A 17148-nucleotide genomic window follows, 5' to 3' on the forward strand; every position below is an offset into this window, starting at 1 on the left:
GAAAAGTGTAAAAATAAAGTGCCTCACAGGTGTCTATCGGTTAGGGTTAGGGGTAGGTGTAGGGAAGGCTTTATTGTCCTAATAAGGTGGCATCAGTTTAGTAATTTTAATGAAAATAATTTACACTCAATGCATTATTATTGCATACTGTTTTATAATGTACTACAATACTGCAGTGCAAATATCTGCCACTTGCACCAAGTAGTATAAGCAGCATATTATTGCAAAGAAGATATTGCTATTAGGGCTGCCCCCTAATAGTCAACTAACCATTAGTTGACGAGAAGAGGCTTGGTCAACCTAAATTTTATTAGTCGCTTAGTCACAGAAAAAAAAAATTCCACAGGAAAGAAACGAAGACACACAATCCATGACGGACAAATAGTTAACGGCTGCTCTATGTGGTAATATAGTACATCGATCAGGACATCCAAACGCTCACCCATCGTTCATCGACCTCAAATATTGCTTCTCATCTGAAAGATGTATGTAGTAGCAACTTTACATGGCAGCTCAATCTAATGTTAACCTAGAAAATGCATGCTATTGAAGTGTTTGTGGGGAGTGTGGAAACTGAGAAGTAGAGCGCTCACTGCATAACAGATGGAGGCGCCGGTGCGCTCAACTTGCTTTTAAAATACTCGTCATTTTTTTTTTTATACAGATAAGAGTAATACATCTTTCAAATCTCTAAAGACACTACGTTTATTTCTGTACACTCAGAATAACAACGAAACGTTGTGTTTTTGTAAAATAAAGCAAACAGGTCTGTCTCTGTGAGCTTCAGCATGAAACTTCGAAACTCCATGTATATTTGCCTTACAGACATGAAAAATATATCTATAGAGAGTGAAATGTCTACTTTTAAATGAACCAATTCAAATAGAAAATAAATATTCTCAGATTATTTAATCCGTATGAAACATGCATACAGGTGCATCCACTGCTGCGGAGATAATGCGTCAATGACGCCAACTTCATCTCTTAAGCCGAAATCAAAGAAAACGCTAGTTTATCAATAAATTATTAAAATGTTAATGCAGTCTCCTTGCCGTTTTTCCTTGACACATTCATAATTATTATATCTGCCGGTGCACTGTGGTAAGCTTTTTGTGTGCGCTTGAGTGCTCATTAGGCTATGTAGGCAATTAAAGGCATTATTATGATTTATGTGGTTTATTAACACTTAAAATTACCAACTACTAGTCAACCAGAAAAATCTTTAGTCAAGGGCAGCCCTACTATTTTTACATTGTAAATAGAATATATAATATATAGAACATCTATTGTTTAGAAAATATGCTATTTTTACTTAATGTTAGCCTTTAACGTCTAAGAGTTGTTAAAAACATACTTAATAAATATCAAATATATTCTACAACAAGTTTCATCCAGACCATTGTAGTTTTCTTCGTAAACAGGAACTGAGATTAATTGGATGAACTGTCATTTTTTAAAAACATGGGTTAACCACTCATAGCCTTGTATTTTAAAGTTAAAATGTATGAAACAAAGTAAAAGAAACAAAGCAAAACCACATTTTTTCCAAAAACCTCAGTAACCTGTTTAATGGTGCGCAACCTTCATGGATAACAACTGGCAAACAAAATACAATAAAAAAACATATTTGAAAGTATAAAAAATAGAAATAAAAAACAATAATAATGTAATAATGGCATACAGAATTTTTTTACATTTCAGTATGAGCTACACATTACAGCTCTGTGTGATCTGTGCTGAACTCACCTGGTTATGCTTGATGTCATCACCAGGAGACATGTAAGCACCTCTGAAGAGTGTAGATGTTCCACTGGAGATTTGAGCTGTGAGACAGTGAATTATAAAGATTCTCAGAGGACTGGTGGGTACTTTGACTTTTTCTATAGGTACAAAAAATGTTGACTTCAAACAGGTGTATATATGAATTACACTTTTTGACTTATGTTGAGGTAAAATACTTCACACCAAAAAGCAAAGGTGAGATATCAGACACTTTTCTATGGAATACACCTGTTACATTGTTACTTTTACTAATTACAATTCCAACATGCAATTCACCGCCTTTGTTTACGGTATATTTGATGGATTGTCTGGAAATCATTGCCGACTCTGTCAGTCACTTTCCGCTGTAGGACTCTGAACGGCAGCCTTACCTGCCATGGCGTCTTTTCTGGAGGTGTGCTCGCCCTTGTTTCCATGGTAACCAGAATTGGTTCCAGTTGACTCATAGTCTGTCTTCCTCTCCTTCAAGCTCATCATTTCTCGAGGGGAGGTGGGGGCACTTGCTAAAAAACACAGCGAGTCAACCAATAATGAGTGAGGGGGGAAAAAACAGCCTGTTTGTTTAGGCGACGGTATCTTGACACATTTGAAAGTACAATAAGATCTCATTTCATCAAGGGATCTTTTATTTTACATAAAAAACTCATTTACTGTAATGAAGCAATTTTCTTGTTGCCTTTTGAGGCAAACAAGTGTCAGTGCTCCTGCACCTAATTGCTAAATGGAATTGGTCAGGTAATTGATTGGTTTTGTCTGGGCTTCTTACTTGTTCCTTCAGCAATAATTTATTTCACCTTTCTTGGCAGCTTTGTTTTTGGAAAGGCTTTGGTTAGCTTAAATAAGAGATTTTCTTTCAGGAAGTGAGATCCAAGTATTTATAGAGGGTAACACTTAATAAAAGCCTATATAAAGGTGATTAACGTAAAATATTATATTAACAGATACATACATATATAAAAATAACCTGCATATGTAACATACATGAAATCACCCTGTAGCAGACTATACAGGTTGAGCTGTGGGAGGGTTTCTGAAGTGCACTGCAACTGCTACAGCAAGCTCATTGGCTGCTGATGTGAAAAGAAACCAATCAGCTGCACCATGTGAATGATGATGTAATTATATCAGACTGAGTTTGAACCTATTGGTCTACACCATCCAGAGATTCAAGACAAAACTTTGTATTCATTTTTTCAGTAAAATTGCAATCATTTTCAACCAGTAAATACTGAAATGGCTTTTAATTATTTCACTCTTTGTTTAGGTTATCATATTTTTATTTATTTATTTTTTAATGAAAAATGATTAATTTCCATTTAGTTTTAAAGTCGAACAAAAGCAAGGGTAAACAATAACATTTATAACAGAAGATTACCGAAAAGTATCAAAATATAATATTAAAAAGCTTACAGTTTTAATGTGACAAAAAGCAAAATGAAATATTGTAATGAAACTCTTGGGACATTCAGTGCTCACAGCTGAAGATACACCCAATAATGAACTTATTTTACAACAAAACATTTTCACTACACCCGTTTCTGCCACTGAATAAAAAATAAAGGTTATTGAGACAAACTTGCAATTCTGCCTTTTTCCCCAGAATTGTGAGATATAAACCCGCAATTCCAAGCTATTGCAAATAATAAAGTCAGAATTGCATGATATAAACTTGCATTTGCGAGTTATAAAGTCAGAATTGCAAGATATGAACTCACTATTGCGAGATACAAAGGCAGAATTGCAACATAAACAGATATAAACTCACAATTCTGACTTTTTTTCTCAGAATTGCATGATATAAACGCACTTGCAAGTTATAATGTCAGAATTGCGACAAACAAACTCACAATTCTTTTTTCTCAGAATTGCTTTATATAAACTTGCACTTGTGAGTTATAAGTCAGAATTGTGACATAAATAGATATAAACTCACAATTCTGACTTTTTTTCTCAGAATTGCGTGATATAAACTTGCAATTGCGAGTGTTAAGTCAGAATTACGACATAAACAGACAAACTTGCAAATTCGAGTTTGTATCTTGCAAATATTTTTGTGAGATAAACATGAGGTATGAAGTCCTAATTTGAGGGGGGAAAAAGACTCCTGTGTTCTCAGAATTGATGTAAACAACTGACGTGAGATAAAAAATCAGAATTACCTTTTTTTATTTTATATTCAGTGGCAGATACAGGCTTCCATAAGAAAGAGATTTATGTCATCATTTCATTTTTTTTATGTAAATGAATCGGAGGACAGATTCTGTAGTTTAGCTCTTTTCAGCATGGCCGGTATACCATCTACCCTAGATGGTCATCTAACTTGCAAATGTACTGATTTTCATATCCCCAAGAAATTACAGCTTGCACAATTTAAAAATGTGTAAGATTCTCAATTGGGACAGTTCACCCACCACACCCTCCGAAGCGACAGGTAGAAAAAACATGCCCCTTCTTTGTTTGTCCCATGATATGTGAGGACATAATGAGCATTTAATATTCAGGTTGCCTCTAGTCTACATTTGAATAAACATGATGAGAATTCTGAATAAAGATTTACCACAGACTGGAGATGACACAGCACTATTAATGCAAAACTAAAACGAGTGCAAAAGCAGAATCTACTAAGATAAACTTTGATATCTGAAACACAACTAGAGAACAAACAGTGCCTGCTAAACAAAGCATGTTAATTAAGCAGAACAGACTCTTCTGTAGTGCTGTGTAATTAGGATACGCACAGCTCCCTGACTGACAGTACAGTACTGTATTCTCCGTCCTCCCATCAGTTGGAAATGGACAAATATCAGGATGTACCCTCATCTTGACAGCTGTGTTCCCTCTATGTTCACATAACGACAGAAGCCAAACTTTTCCCATTAATTTTAGAAATTATTCCACAAATTCTCCAACAACCGACTGGTTGATTAATGAGGTCAACTTGTTTTAGATGCTTTAATTAGTGCATTTTCATGTCTTCTTTGAGCACCTTGAGTATTCTTGTCTGTTCCATCCTCATGCACATCTTAAACCATCCTATTATACAGACTAATTAGATGACTAGGTGTTAAAGCAACTTGATTTTGAACATTTCAACTACTTTTTTAATCCTGTAATCTACTCCTAGGGATATAAAGATGTTGATGATAGAGTGCAAAGCAAATGTCAATGATATCACTTGTTGTCAAAATGGAGGCTCTCACCTGATCGATTATTGGGCGAAGTCCGCACAGGAGAGATGGATGGAGTGCGAGAGGAGGAATAAGGTCGTTGTCTGTCTCTCTCAATTGTAGATGAAGAGCCAACAAAGTGATACTGAGAATAACCGTCCTGTCATAAAAATAAGAGGAGCATGATCATCTGTTCATCCTGAAACTTCACTCATCAAGATGTTCTGGCTATATGACAGACACAAAAAGATAAAAACAGATTTTCATGCATTTGAAATCGAGTTCCTTTAAAAAACTTGGATTAGATAAACCAAAGGGTCAGAATGGTCGGTTAACACCTGCCGGTCGACTCTGTAGCACTTGGCAGGAAAAAGCATCTGACTCCACTGATGCCCATTTAAAAGTATATAGGTGCAAATGTAATAGATGTGAGAACAGCGAGGTCTTCTGAATTTATTACCTTTTTATAGAGGCTTCGCAAATCTCTGTACTGCCACATGCTGTTTAGGACTTGAGATGCTGCTTTCACTACCTTCGGTGTGTGTCTGTAGGGAAATGTAGAAAAGGAAATGGATACAACACACTGCCCTATCTTCAATAATACAAGCAATATAAATAGTGAATGTTCAGTTTACAATCCATTTCTGGTATTGCTAATATAACGGATTGCTTCATAATATTTTGCAAAGAGTGCAAACTAAATAAAACCCTGTGGTACAATACAGAAACTTTATAGAAAGTACTTTCTCAACTGTATAAACAAACAGTGTTTGTAGACATGGACTGTAAATATCTCAGTAAAAATTCATTCTAGTTCAGCTCAAACTGTGCATAGATTTCTCTAATGGTGATAAATTCTAATGTGCAAAATAAACTCTAATGGGAACCATAAAACTTTAACATCAGTAGTAAATGATGCCGAGATGAGTTGGTTATCTCTCTAAATATGAATTTATACTATTTTATTTATACCATTCAAAAGTTCCAAAATGTTTTTGAAAGTCTTTTATGCTCACCATAGCATTTACTTGATCAAAAATACAGTAAACTATAATATTGTGAAATACAACTATAATTAAAAAAATTTATTTTCAATTTCAATATATCTTATAAGTTTTTGCAGTGATGGCAAAGCTGAATTTTCAGTAGTCATTACACCCAGTCTTCAGTGTCACATCATCCTTCAGAAATCATTCTAGTATTTTTGTTGAAATCATGAAAGCCTGTTTCCGCAACTGAATACAAAATAAATAAGATTATTGCGACTTTTTATCTCATAGTTCCGACTATTTTTTTTCTCCAATTCGATATAGACTTGTAGTTGTGAGTTATAAAGTCAGAATTGCGAGATATAAACTTACAATTCTGACTTTTTTCTTAGAATTGCGTGACATAAACTCACAATTGTAAGATATAAACTTACAATTCTGACTTTATTCCTTAGAGTTGCGTGATATGAACTCAAAATTTGGCGAAATGAAGCCAAATGTGAGATATAAACTCACAGTTCTGACTTTTTCTCAGAATTGCGATACAAACTTACAATTGAGAGAAATGAATTCAGTTGCGAGATGAGTTTATTTCCCAGAATTGTGACTATTTAGAATTGTGATATAAACACAATTGTGAGTTTGAGTCATAATTGTGATATAAACTCACAATTGTGTGATATAAACTCAATTATTTCTTAAATTGCATGATATAAACACAATTGTGAGAAATGAAATCAATTGTGAGATATAAATTCAATTCTGACTTTTTTCTTAGAATTGCATAGTATAAACAAATTTGCAAGAAATGAAGTCAATTGTTAGATATAAACTCACAACTCTTCTTTTTTCTCAGAATTATGTGATATAAACTCACACTTGCAAGAAATTAAGTCAGAATTGCGAGATAAAAACTCATAATTGTGACTTTTTTCTTGCAAATGCGAGTTTGTATCTTGCAATCCTTTTTTTTCCACCCAGTTCCAGCAGTTTTTTTTAGAATTGTGAGATATAAACTTGCAATTCCGAGTTACAAAGTCAAATTTTGTGGGAAAGAAAGGCTGATATGTTCTCAGAATTGTGAGTTTATGTCTCACAATTCTGACTTCATAACTCACAATTGCTGTGAGATAAGGTTTATTCAGTGGCGGAAACAGGCATAGGATTCTTTGATGAATAGAAACGGAAATGTAATACAAAATACAGAATTCTTTTTTTAAACCTTTAAACAGTGGTGTGCTATAACTGCTGCAGTGGAACTGCTTAAGTAGTTTTTCATAATAAAGAATAGGAGATGTAATGAATGGAGGGTCTTGCATGTCCTCTTCCTAATTTGCTTTCCATTTAAATATGCCTAATTCTGCGGCATATAACAGGGTAAAATGGGGTTTTGTCTACACACTCTAATTGCTTGTGACCATGTTACAGAATACTAAGACACTAACTTGTCTCCTTTGCTGCGGGCGATGCCGATGAGTTTCTCAATGCCGCCGGCGTCACGAAGAGCCTTGGTGTTCTCCATGTTCTTAGTGATGACTTCATGCAGAGCGCAGCAGATCGCCGTGATGGTGTCATCGGACATGCTCTTGCTAGCGCCGCCGGTGCCGGTACTGTTGTTATTGTTGCCTCCCGGTAGACGATGGACCAGATCCCTCATGGCATACTTGCCTTCAGGTTGCGTGAATGAGAAAAACGGAACAGAAAAGTCAAAGAGGAGGTGTGACAACCAGAGGCCTTTTCAGAGATGCAGATTTTGGATGCAGATTCTACCATCGGCACGCGGAGCTCTTTAAATGTGCTAAACCTCAAGGCTGCAACAACTCTAGAACTGAAAATGCCAAAACGTCCAATACACCCACATCTCTACCCAGCAGCTCCATTACACTTAACGTGACCACGAAAGACCCGTTCCCACCAGGGAGCTAATTCTCTCTCCGCTACAAAACTGCTTTCAACCGGTACGCATTGAAGTTACATGAAAGAAAGGTTCCCATGAGCACTTGCAGCTTTGCTCACTTCATCACTGATTTCCTTAAATAATAAAGGACATTTGAACAGCTCTATCTGAAATGAGTCCGCAGGATCAGTATTCCAAGGGTGCTGCCGTCTCGACATTTGTACAGTTTTATACGCCGTTCCTTTTGCCCTATATTCCAAAAGAAATTCACACGCCTTCGAACTCACGCAGGGCCAAGACTAGACTGAAAGAGTGCGAGCGGTTGCCATGGAGACAAGGGGGCCCATCAGAATACACAAACTATTAAAAAGATCAATAGTCTGTTAGTGTCGTGAGCAGCCTTTCAAACAATGCCACCTCGCCTCACTGCAATACCTGACTAGAAATGCTACACAGATGCCCTCTTCGATACACACATAACAAATACACACGCTCGCACACAAAAGGAAATAGATCTTGAAAGGCCTCTGCCTTGCAAGTAATTTAAAGGTACACGTACCTCTGCGGCATTCGACTCTGCTGGAGTCAAAGAGAAAATGTTAGCTCGAGGCAAACACACTTCCGTGTCCCAAACTTACCTATGAGCTCCTTGTTCCTGACATCAAGGGCCATGTTTCGGAGAGCTGTGGCCACAGCGCACACCACCCGGTCATTGTCTATTCTCAGCAACTCCACCAGAATGGGCAGACCTTTTTCTTTCCGAACGGCAGCACGGATGTACACCGACCACTACAGGCACAGGAAACGGACAAAAGCGTCGCGCAAAATGATTATCAATACATCAAATGAACAAAAGCAGAGGTGTTGGAATGAGAATTTTGGTGTCAACACTGTTGTTTGTTTCACTTTTCTGTAAAGAATGAGCAGAAAATGAGGACAACAGAAGATTTTGAAGATTTTGCAAAATTTGACAGAATATCTGAGTTGCTTTGAAGGCTTTGCGTAAGAATTCAGCTCTTTTCTGCATTGCATCTATTTGAAGATGAAGTCTGAACCCATCAGCTATATTACATGACTTTGTTCTCAATATAAAGTTCACTACGTTCTCCAAGTTTGTGTTAGACATCTGTTTGCTGTTTGTAGAACTCCATGAACTTGACAGCCAAAACTAAAGTATGAATGTGTATGTGTGTCAGTCATAATGGTGATGGGTGCCAGAGCCAGTTTGTTTGGTTCGAGGCTCTTTGGGTGCAGGGTTACTCACAGGTTTTAAGGTGGGGCCTACCTTCCAGCTACCCGCTGCCAGGTTCTGTAGAGCCCCAGCCGCTCCCTCCAGCGTGTCCGGGTTCGAGCACTCAGACAGTAGAGTGAGGTATGGTTTTACTATGGACGGGTGCCACAGCATCTGCAGTCCCTTCGGAGGATCACTAGAGTCTGGGAAAGGCCCAACACCATCCCACTAAAAACAGAATGAGTGAGCGTTATTACACAGTGTAACTATTAAAGGGATAGTTCACCTAAAAATGAAAGTTAGACCTTAATAAACCCATAAGATCTTCGTTCATCTTCAGAACACAAATTAAGATTTTTTCATGAAATCTGACAGCTTTCTAACCCTGCATAGACAGCAACGCAACTATCACGTTCAAGGCCCAGAAAGGTAGTAAGAACATTGTTAAAAAAATCCATGTGACATCAACCATAATATTATGAAGCTATGAGAATACTTTTTTTTTGCACAAAGAAAACAAAAATAACTTTATTCAACAATTTCTTCATTTACGTGTCAGTTTTCAACACGCAATTATGAGAGTACCATGTTGCATGTGTGAAATTGTGAAAATAAATTGTGAAATAAAGTCATGATTTTTGTTTTCTTTGCATACAAAAAGTATTCTTTGTAGCTTCATAAAATTAAGGTTGAACCATTGATGTCACATTGACTATTTTAACAATGTTCTTACTACCTTTCTGGGCCTTGAACGTGGTAGTTGCGTTGCAGTCCACACAGGATCAGAAAGCTCTCGGATTTCATCAAAAATATCTTAATTTGTGTTCTGACGATAAACAAAAGTCTTACACTGTGCCCTAAATACACGCAATGCTACGCTGCGACACAATAAAAGGTATCTTGGAATTTTTGTCCACAGTGGCGACACGGAATTTCTATTTTAGAAATGGTTTATTCCCGCGACATCGCAGCTAGAACAACAACATATAAACTATATGAGAGTGATAGTCTCAGGTAATGAATGTGTGCTTTATTCCAAGTTAAACATGTCAAATGTGAGTTTGAATATCATTTTGCGTAACCTTATAGCTATACTGAAAGCAACAAGAGATATTGAAAATAAATTAAAGCAAAGATGTCCATTAAACCTGAAAACTCAATGCGAACCAACAAGCATATTCCATAACAAAGATGGTATCAGTCACTCAGTATGTACATTTAATAATCTTAAAAAGATTTGTGACGCCGGACCACAAAACCAGTCATAAGTAGCACAGGTATATTTGTAGCAATAACCAACAATACAGTGGGTCAAAATGATCGATTTTTCGACTTTTTTGATTTTTTTTATGCCAAAAATCATTAGGATATTAAGTAAAGACCATATTATATGAAGATATTTTGTAAATGTCCTACCCTAAATATATCAAAACTTTCAATTAAATACTGTCCTATCCTAACAAAATATACATCAATGGAAAACTTACTTATTCAGCTTTCAGATCTCAATTTCAAAACACTGACCCTTATGATTGGTTTTGTGGTTCAGGGTCACATTTAATATTTATGAATTAAATTATAAATGTATACATTTCGTTGCGAGTGCAGTGCACTTCCAGAAAGATCCCGCCCACGCAGGCTTTTGATTAGCTGTGATATTTGACTGATTCTATAGCGTTGCGGTGTCACGTCTAATGTGGACACCCAAATTGCTTGTTGCTGGAATCTTGTTGCATCACATCTGGTAATGACAGAATTTTCATTTTTGGGTGAACAATCCCTTTAAGAAAAGATACATATTACAAAGTTACAAAATAGGACCTGAAACAAAACAGAACAGACAAAGGTGCTGCTCAACCTTTATCCAATATAGATCATCAACCTTGATTTAGTTCATTTTCTATTTATTTTCTATGTGGTTTTGCAACCTTGTTAGCAATATATGTGATACTTAACCCTGATTTCTGTGATTTTCTAGCAAAAAAATCATAAGTTTCTAGAAGTTTACAGAAGCTGTTACTTCAGCATCACATGATCCTTCAGAAGTCATTCTAATATGCTGAATTGGTGCTCAAAAACATTTCATTGTCACTGTTGAAAACAGTTCAAATGATTAATAGTTCAAAAGAACAGCGTTATTTAAAACAGTTATTTTTTATGACATTATAAATGTCTTTACTGTCACTTTTAATCAATTTAATGCACCTTTGTTGAATAAAAGTATACATTTCTTAGGGGAGAAAAAACGGTCTATGTTTTTTTTACAACAAAGCAAAAATTATGACACTAGTGCATGGCTTAAATTGCTAGATACAGTGGAGATGGGACAGGCCAAAAATCAATCACAATTCAAAGAGGATGGAGGGGGTTTCACAACAAAAAACATGGGACTTGTGCCAATGTGTAATGGGACACAAAATTGTACCCTATTCATGGAAAGTGCCAGATGCTATTTTATTTTTGGCCACTTTTATTAATAAGCACAGTACAGAGCCATCAGGAAATGATGGTGAGTAGAGGGGGAAACAGGACTGGGCAATGTCACAAGCCAGATTCGAACTTATATTCCCTGGTTGAGCACAACAGCCCAATGTGGCATGCACACTGATGATCACCTCACAGAACGGAATGATTATTCATATACTATAGCATTTCCATGGCGCTCTGAGGTAATTTGAAGAATCCCATAGTATTCATTGGAATTACAAGGTATTTTTTTGTTTGGTATTGAAATATTTGAAGATAAAGCTCAGTAGTTGTTTAGGATACAGAGTAATTGAATAGACAGGGCAAACTCAACCGTCGCACAGCCAGATGTGCATTTGCATCGTTGTTAAAGGAACAGATGACTCACAGACAATTTAGTTATTTAAAAGCCACAATGCAAAGTAATGCCACCTTTTACCTCGCTATTCATGCCATGCAAATGCTGAACAAACACTCCCGATGCCCTTATCTTCATCTGTTTTCAGAAACTAAATGAAATCAGCCTGGAAAATACGTAATTATCCACTGGAGGAGGACGAGTGTCGACGCAGGCGACCCGCACGCGAATGCTGCTAAGTGATGCTAATTGCCAGCAGCTGCAGGGATAAAAACCCCCGGCCCACCTGATCGTGGCTCTTCTTTTCCTTTTTCTTCTTGCCCCAGCAGCCGGAGCTCTCCGCATCCTTCCCGCTGGCATCGGTGCACAGAACCCCGTCCAGCTCCTCCGATCCCATCTGCTGCCCCTGAGACGTCTCTGCCGCCAACCTGTACGACAGGTTCCGCAGGATGCACACGCAGTTCTCGATGGTCTAGAAGGGAGCGCGTTTTGGGGAAGAAAACATGTTTTTAGATTACGAAAAACACAAAACGCGGAAACACCTACAAATGCGATGCGTAACACACCTCTAGAAGTTTGACTTTATTTGACACAGTAAATATCAAACTGTCTTTTTGTATTTGTGAGACAATCTGTCCTCTTTGAGAAGGCTGTGCATTATTGTGCTCTGAACTCTTAATAGTCTCTTGTTAGATTAGTCCTCTGGACGGACTCCAGTGGAGAGCTGGAGAACTAATCCTATTGTGATGAGCAGTGAGGCAGGAAAAACAAAGAGGACGACTTTGATCTTGTAAATGCTTTCAGAGGGATTAAAGTGTGACGCTCTTTTTTCCCCCTCATTTAAACTTGTTCTCACAAAGTATTACGCCAGTAACAGAGACCCCTCGAAAATCAAACAAAACCTGACTCAATATAAAGAGGTGTGTCACTGCATGACTTTATCTGTGTAATTACCATAAAGCTCTCATAAAAGCGACCGCATTTATGAAGAGCAGTTGTTTTTTTACAACATTGTTGGTGGTAAAAGCAATTAGAGGAGACAAAACAAAACCTAAACTGCCTGTCTAATGCAATGTCTGTTGTCCCTGATGGAAAAATAAAATAAACTACTGCTTTGGACCAGTTTTAAAACATACAAGATGGTTTTGGAAAATGCTAGGGATTTCTTTTTTCTGTTGTGCATAAATGAAGATGATTTGAAGAATGCTGGTAACCTAACAGTTGACGGGAGTCATTCCACAGCATGGAATGAAATATACAGTTGAGGTCAAAAGTTTACATACACCTTGCACAATCTGCTAAATGTTTACCAAAATAAGAGGGATCTTGTTCACATATAGTCCACAAGAGAAAATAATGACCCCGTTCAAAAGTTTACACACTCTTAATACTGTGTTGTTATCTGAATGATCCACAGCTGTGTTTTTTTGTTTAGTGGTAGTTGTTCATGAGTCCCTTGTTTGTCCTGAACAGTTAAACTGCCTGCTGTTCTGCAGAAAAATCCTTCAGGTCCCACAAATTCTTTGATTTTTCAGCATTTTTGTTTATTTGAACTTTTTCCAGCAGACTGTATGATTTTGAGATCCATCTTTACACACTGAGGACAACTGAGGGACTCATATGCAACTATTACAGAAGGTTCAGACACTCACTGATGCTCCAGAAGGAAACATGATGCATTAAGAGCTGGGGGTGAAAACTTTTTGAATTTGAAGATTAGGGTAAATTTAACTTATTTTGTCTTCTGGGAAACATGTAAGTATCTTCTGTAGCTTCTGAAGGGCAGTACTAAATAAAAACATTTATGAAGATTTCAGATGCAAAACCAGGTAAAAGCCATCTTGATCAAAAATGAGATAATGATACTGAGTGAATGCTCTTGACACATTATTTGTCCCTCAAATACTTTTTCTTCAAACTCGCTAAAATACCAGCCTCAGCCCAATCAGAAGTACTGGTACTTACATAGAAACCCATACATCCGAGCCTGATAAAAATGCATTTTTAAAAGAAAGACATCAGATGGATTTAGCTGGTTTTGCATCTGAAATCTTCATATGATATTTAGGCAAAAGAAGAAAAATGTACACATCTTCATTCTGTTCAAAAGTTTTCACCCCTGGCTCTTAATGCATTGTTTTTCCTTCTGGAGCATCAGTGAGCGTTTGAACCTTCTGTAATAGTTGCATACGAGTCCCTCAGTTGTCCTCAGTGTGAAAAGATGGATCTCAAAATCATACAGTCATTGTTGAAAAGGGTTCAAATATGCAAAAGATGCCAAAGAAAACCAAAGAAATTGTGGGACCTGAATGACTTTTCTGAAGAACAGCAGGAGTTTAAAAAGAGACTCATGAACAACTATCACAGCTCTGGATCATTCAGGTAACAACACAGTATTAAGAAACTTTTGAACTGAGTCATTGTATACATTTTCTCTTGTGGACTATATGTAAATGTCCTTTATGTAAAATATCCTATTCAGGTCAGTAATAAATAAAAAATAACATGCATTTTGTATTATCCCTCTTATTTTGGTCAAATATTAACATTTTGCAGATTCTGCAAGGTGTATGTAAACTTTTGACCTCTACTGGATTTTATTCCATACTATGTAAACAACTAGCACAGCACCTGAGGACTACTTCACTGTCTTCGTTCTCCACTGTTTTGCTTTATCTACAGATGTTGGATTCGATCACAAGTTCCCTCTTACGTCATACTCCAATGTTCCTCCGAAATACCAGAGCACATCCTCACCCTTTCAAAAACACTTTTGACAAACTAAAATTTGTACAATGAAATGTGTATTTATATAATATGAAAGATGTAGACTAAAGTGCCTGTTCGCTTGTTTATTTAATTCAGAGCATAATTTATTCACATCTACATGCCTTACTAACAAGAAACTCTGCTTCTAACTACAAATCAACTATGTGATGTTGTGTGCAAATGTTTATTGCAACTACAGATTTAGGAAACTCTGAATCACTGAACTACTTTGGTAACTTGTGTCCATAGATGGCTAACAGTGCTTTTGGGTAATGCACACCAGATCAAGGGTGATTTTTATTGTTATGCGCAGTATTCATCAGACTGTGAGCGAACGGACTGTGGGTGGTCCGTGGGCGTGCCGTCTGAGACTAAGATGGTTCAGACAGGGTTTTTTTTTTTAGCAGAATTGGCTTTTTCGGCTGAGGAGTTTTTGTCTGTTTTGCAATGCGTCTTCACTCTCATCTAACATTTAGCAGTAGAGAAGTGCTCTAGTTCTGCACCGAAATGGCCAGGGAGCAAAAACTGCACAACTAAACCTGCTCGAATTCTCGGTGGCGCTCCGCTGAATGCATACACTTTGGTAGAAAGGCAGAGGAGGGAAAGGTCAAACCTTGCTGTCGATCTCACTGGTGCCCAGGGCTGTCTGGATGACATAGAGCAGCGCATCAGTCAGCCCCTCACACTCTCTCATCCTGCGGCGGGCCTCTTCTCCGGCTGAGCTCACATTCCTGTAGAGAACACATTCACACAATGTCACGCATGTTGTATTATCGACTCCATTGATTACGTTTTGGCAGTTCTGAGCTTCTAAATCAATATTTAACCAACCAAAGGGCAGATGGTCTTCAACATCAATAAGCTTTTCATGGAAATGAGTAGTAACTCACTTTTCTACTCTAAGAGCAATGTATGGATAGCAGTGTTTTTATACTCTTCAAGAAGTCAACTCTGCAAAAGTTTTTTAACGTCGAAAAATTCCAAACATCAGCTTTATGAATCACCAGCAACATGCCTCAAAGCAACAAGCTCAGAATCCCAAGAGCTGGAGCCTCAGGAGACCTGAATCAGGAAGTCTGATCTGAGCAGGGCCTTATTCGAAGGTGCCTGTGAGAAATCAAAGACCACATCCTGTCGTCTCTCTCTCTCTCGCTCTCCAAGAAGCTTCTAAGAGATCTGTGTGTCTCAGGCAGCTGCAGGTGGTGTGGCAACTGTGTCCAACCATTAAATATTCAATCAGACTTCTAGTTCCTCAGCCATCCATGAAGAGGATTAATTATCACGCTGGGCGTAGGGAGCTTAGTCCAGCCATCCAAGAGTGACTCAGCACTTTCTACAATCCTGCCGCTTCAAACCTGAAAGCTGATGCGCAGGGGGAGAGAGGAGGGTATGTGCATATAGTATGTGCTATAAATGTAAAGTGCTGTTAATATCGAAATGAGTTTGAAAGTAAAAAGTTTCCGAGCTCCGAAAGTGGCTGCAGATTTCTTGATGTTTCGAGCGAACTTGTAATAGCTCCAAAATACACCTTTCCATCTAGTCAGCAAAAACTAGAAACTGAAAAATGTGATATTAAAATTCAAAATATCAAAACATTATGATGAAAAAGCCTGAATATGTGCATATAATGTGATCATCACTTATGCATGATGCATCAACCTTCATCACATGAAAATGACAAAACCACAACATACAGCAGTTAAACGTATTAGAGGCTTTTTAGACCGCACATAGTGGACTTCCCAGATACATAAAGATTTGACACTACGCCAAAGGTTTTCCCATGCCTGTGTCGTGCCAAATCCGACCTCATTTAAGTCTAAAGACTCCAAAGGTACCTGTTTTTAATGCCTAATTAAAAAGTCAATCACGTCATATTTTGTTCTAGTTTTGTTCTAGTCTGTAGAGGAAAACATTCCAGGATTTTTCTCCATTTAGTGGACTTCAGTGGGGATCAGTGGGTTGAAAGGTCCAAATTGCAGTTTCAATGCAGCTTCAAAGGGCTCTACATGATCCCAACCAAAGAATAAAGGTCTTATCTAGCGAAATGACCAGCCATTTTCTAAAAAAAATAAACATTTCTTTACTTTTTAACCACAAATGCTCATCTTGCACTAGCTCTGCATCCACGACTTTACGTAGTTATGCATTACATAGTCACGTTGGAAAGGTCACGTGTGACGAAGGCAGAAGTACAGACACAAAGCAAACATGCAAAAAAAGTCAAATACCCTTTAAAAAAAAGCTAAAACAATGTTACCATATATATTTGATAATGAATAGGCAACATAATTGCTTTGGGGTCTAAAGGAGATTTAGGCAAGGGAAAGGTTTTGGCATGCCACCAGGTGCACAATCACAGTGCTTAATACTATTCCAGAGCTACAGAATCCCATTGTTGAATCCGACCAATACTGGGCAGAACATAATCCTACTAAAGTGGCAAAACAAGCTCCATCACAAAATGGTTTTGTGCACAGAGTCTGAGA

General features: G+C 37.5%; 1 protein-coding gene across 6 annotated transcripts in view; it reads right to left on the reverse strand.

Annotated features, from left to right (window-relative positions):
• ctnnd2b (catenin (cadherin-associated protein), delta 2b) overlaps positions 1-17148 on the reverse strand; it is a 111114-nt gene that overhangs the window by 3274 nt on the left and 90692 nt on the right. For 4 of the 6 annotated variants that reach the window (XM_051131319.1, XM_051131296.1, XM_051131279.1 and 1 more), the window contains 9 exons: positions 15273-15390; positions 12177-12362; positions 9100-9294; positions 8474-8624; positions 7384-7606; positions 5410-5494; positions 4983-5109; positions 2154-2285; positions 1747-1823 (listed from right to left, as the gene is read on the reverse strand). In XM_051131319.1, the coding sequence (XP_050987276.1) occupies positions 1747-1823; positions 2154-2285; positions 4983-5109; positions 5410-5494; positions 7384-7606; positions 8474-8624; positions 9100-9294; positions 12177-12362; positions 15273-15390 (1294 nt within the window). The remainder of the gene's footprint in view (positions 1-1746; positions 1824-2153; positions 2286-4982; positions 5110-5409; positions 5495-7383; positions 7607-8473; positions 8625-9099; positions 9295-12176; positions 12363-15272; positions 15391-17148) is intronic. The other 2 variants (XM_051131304.1, XM_051131288.1) reach the window with 1 other exon arrangement.

The sequence above is a fragment of the Labeo rohita genome, chromosome 2 (genome assembly GCF_022985175.1).
Source record: "Labeo rohita strain BAU-BD-2019 chromosome 2, IGBB_LRoh.1.0, whole genome shotgun sequence".
NCBI lineage: Eukaryota > Metazoa > Chordata > Actinopteri > Cypriniformes > Cyprinidae > Labeo > Labeo rohita.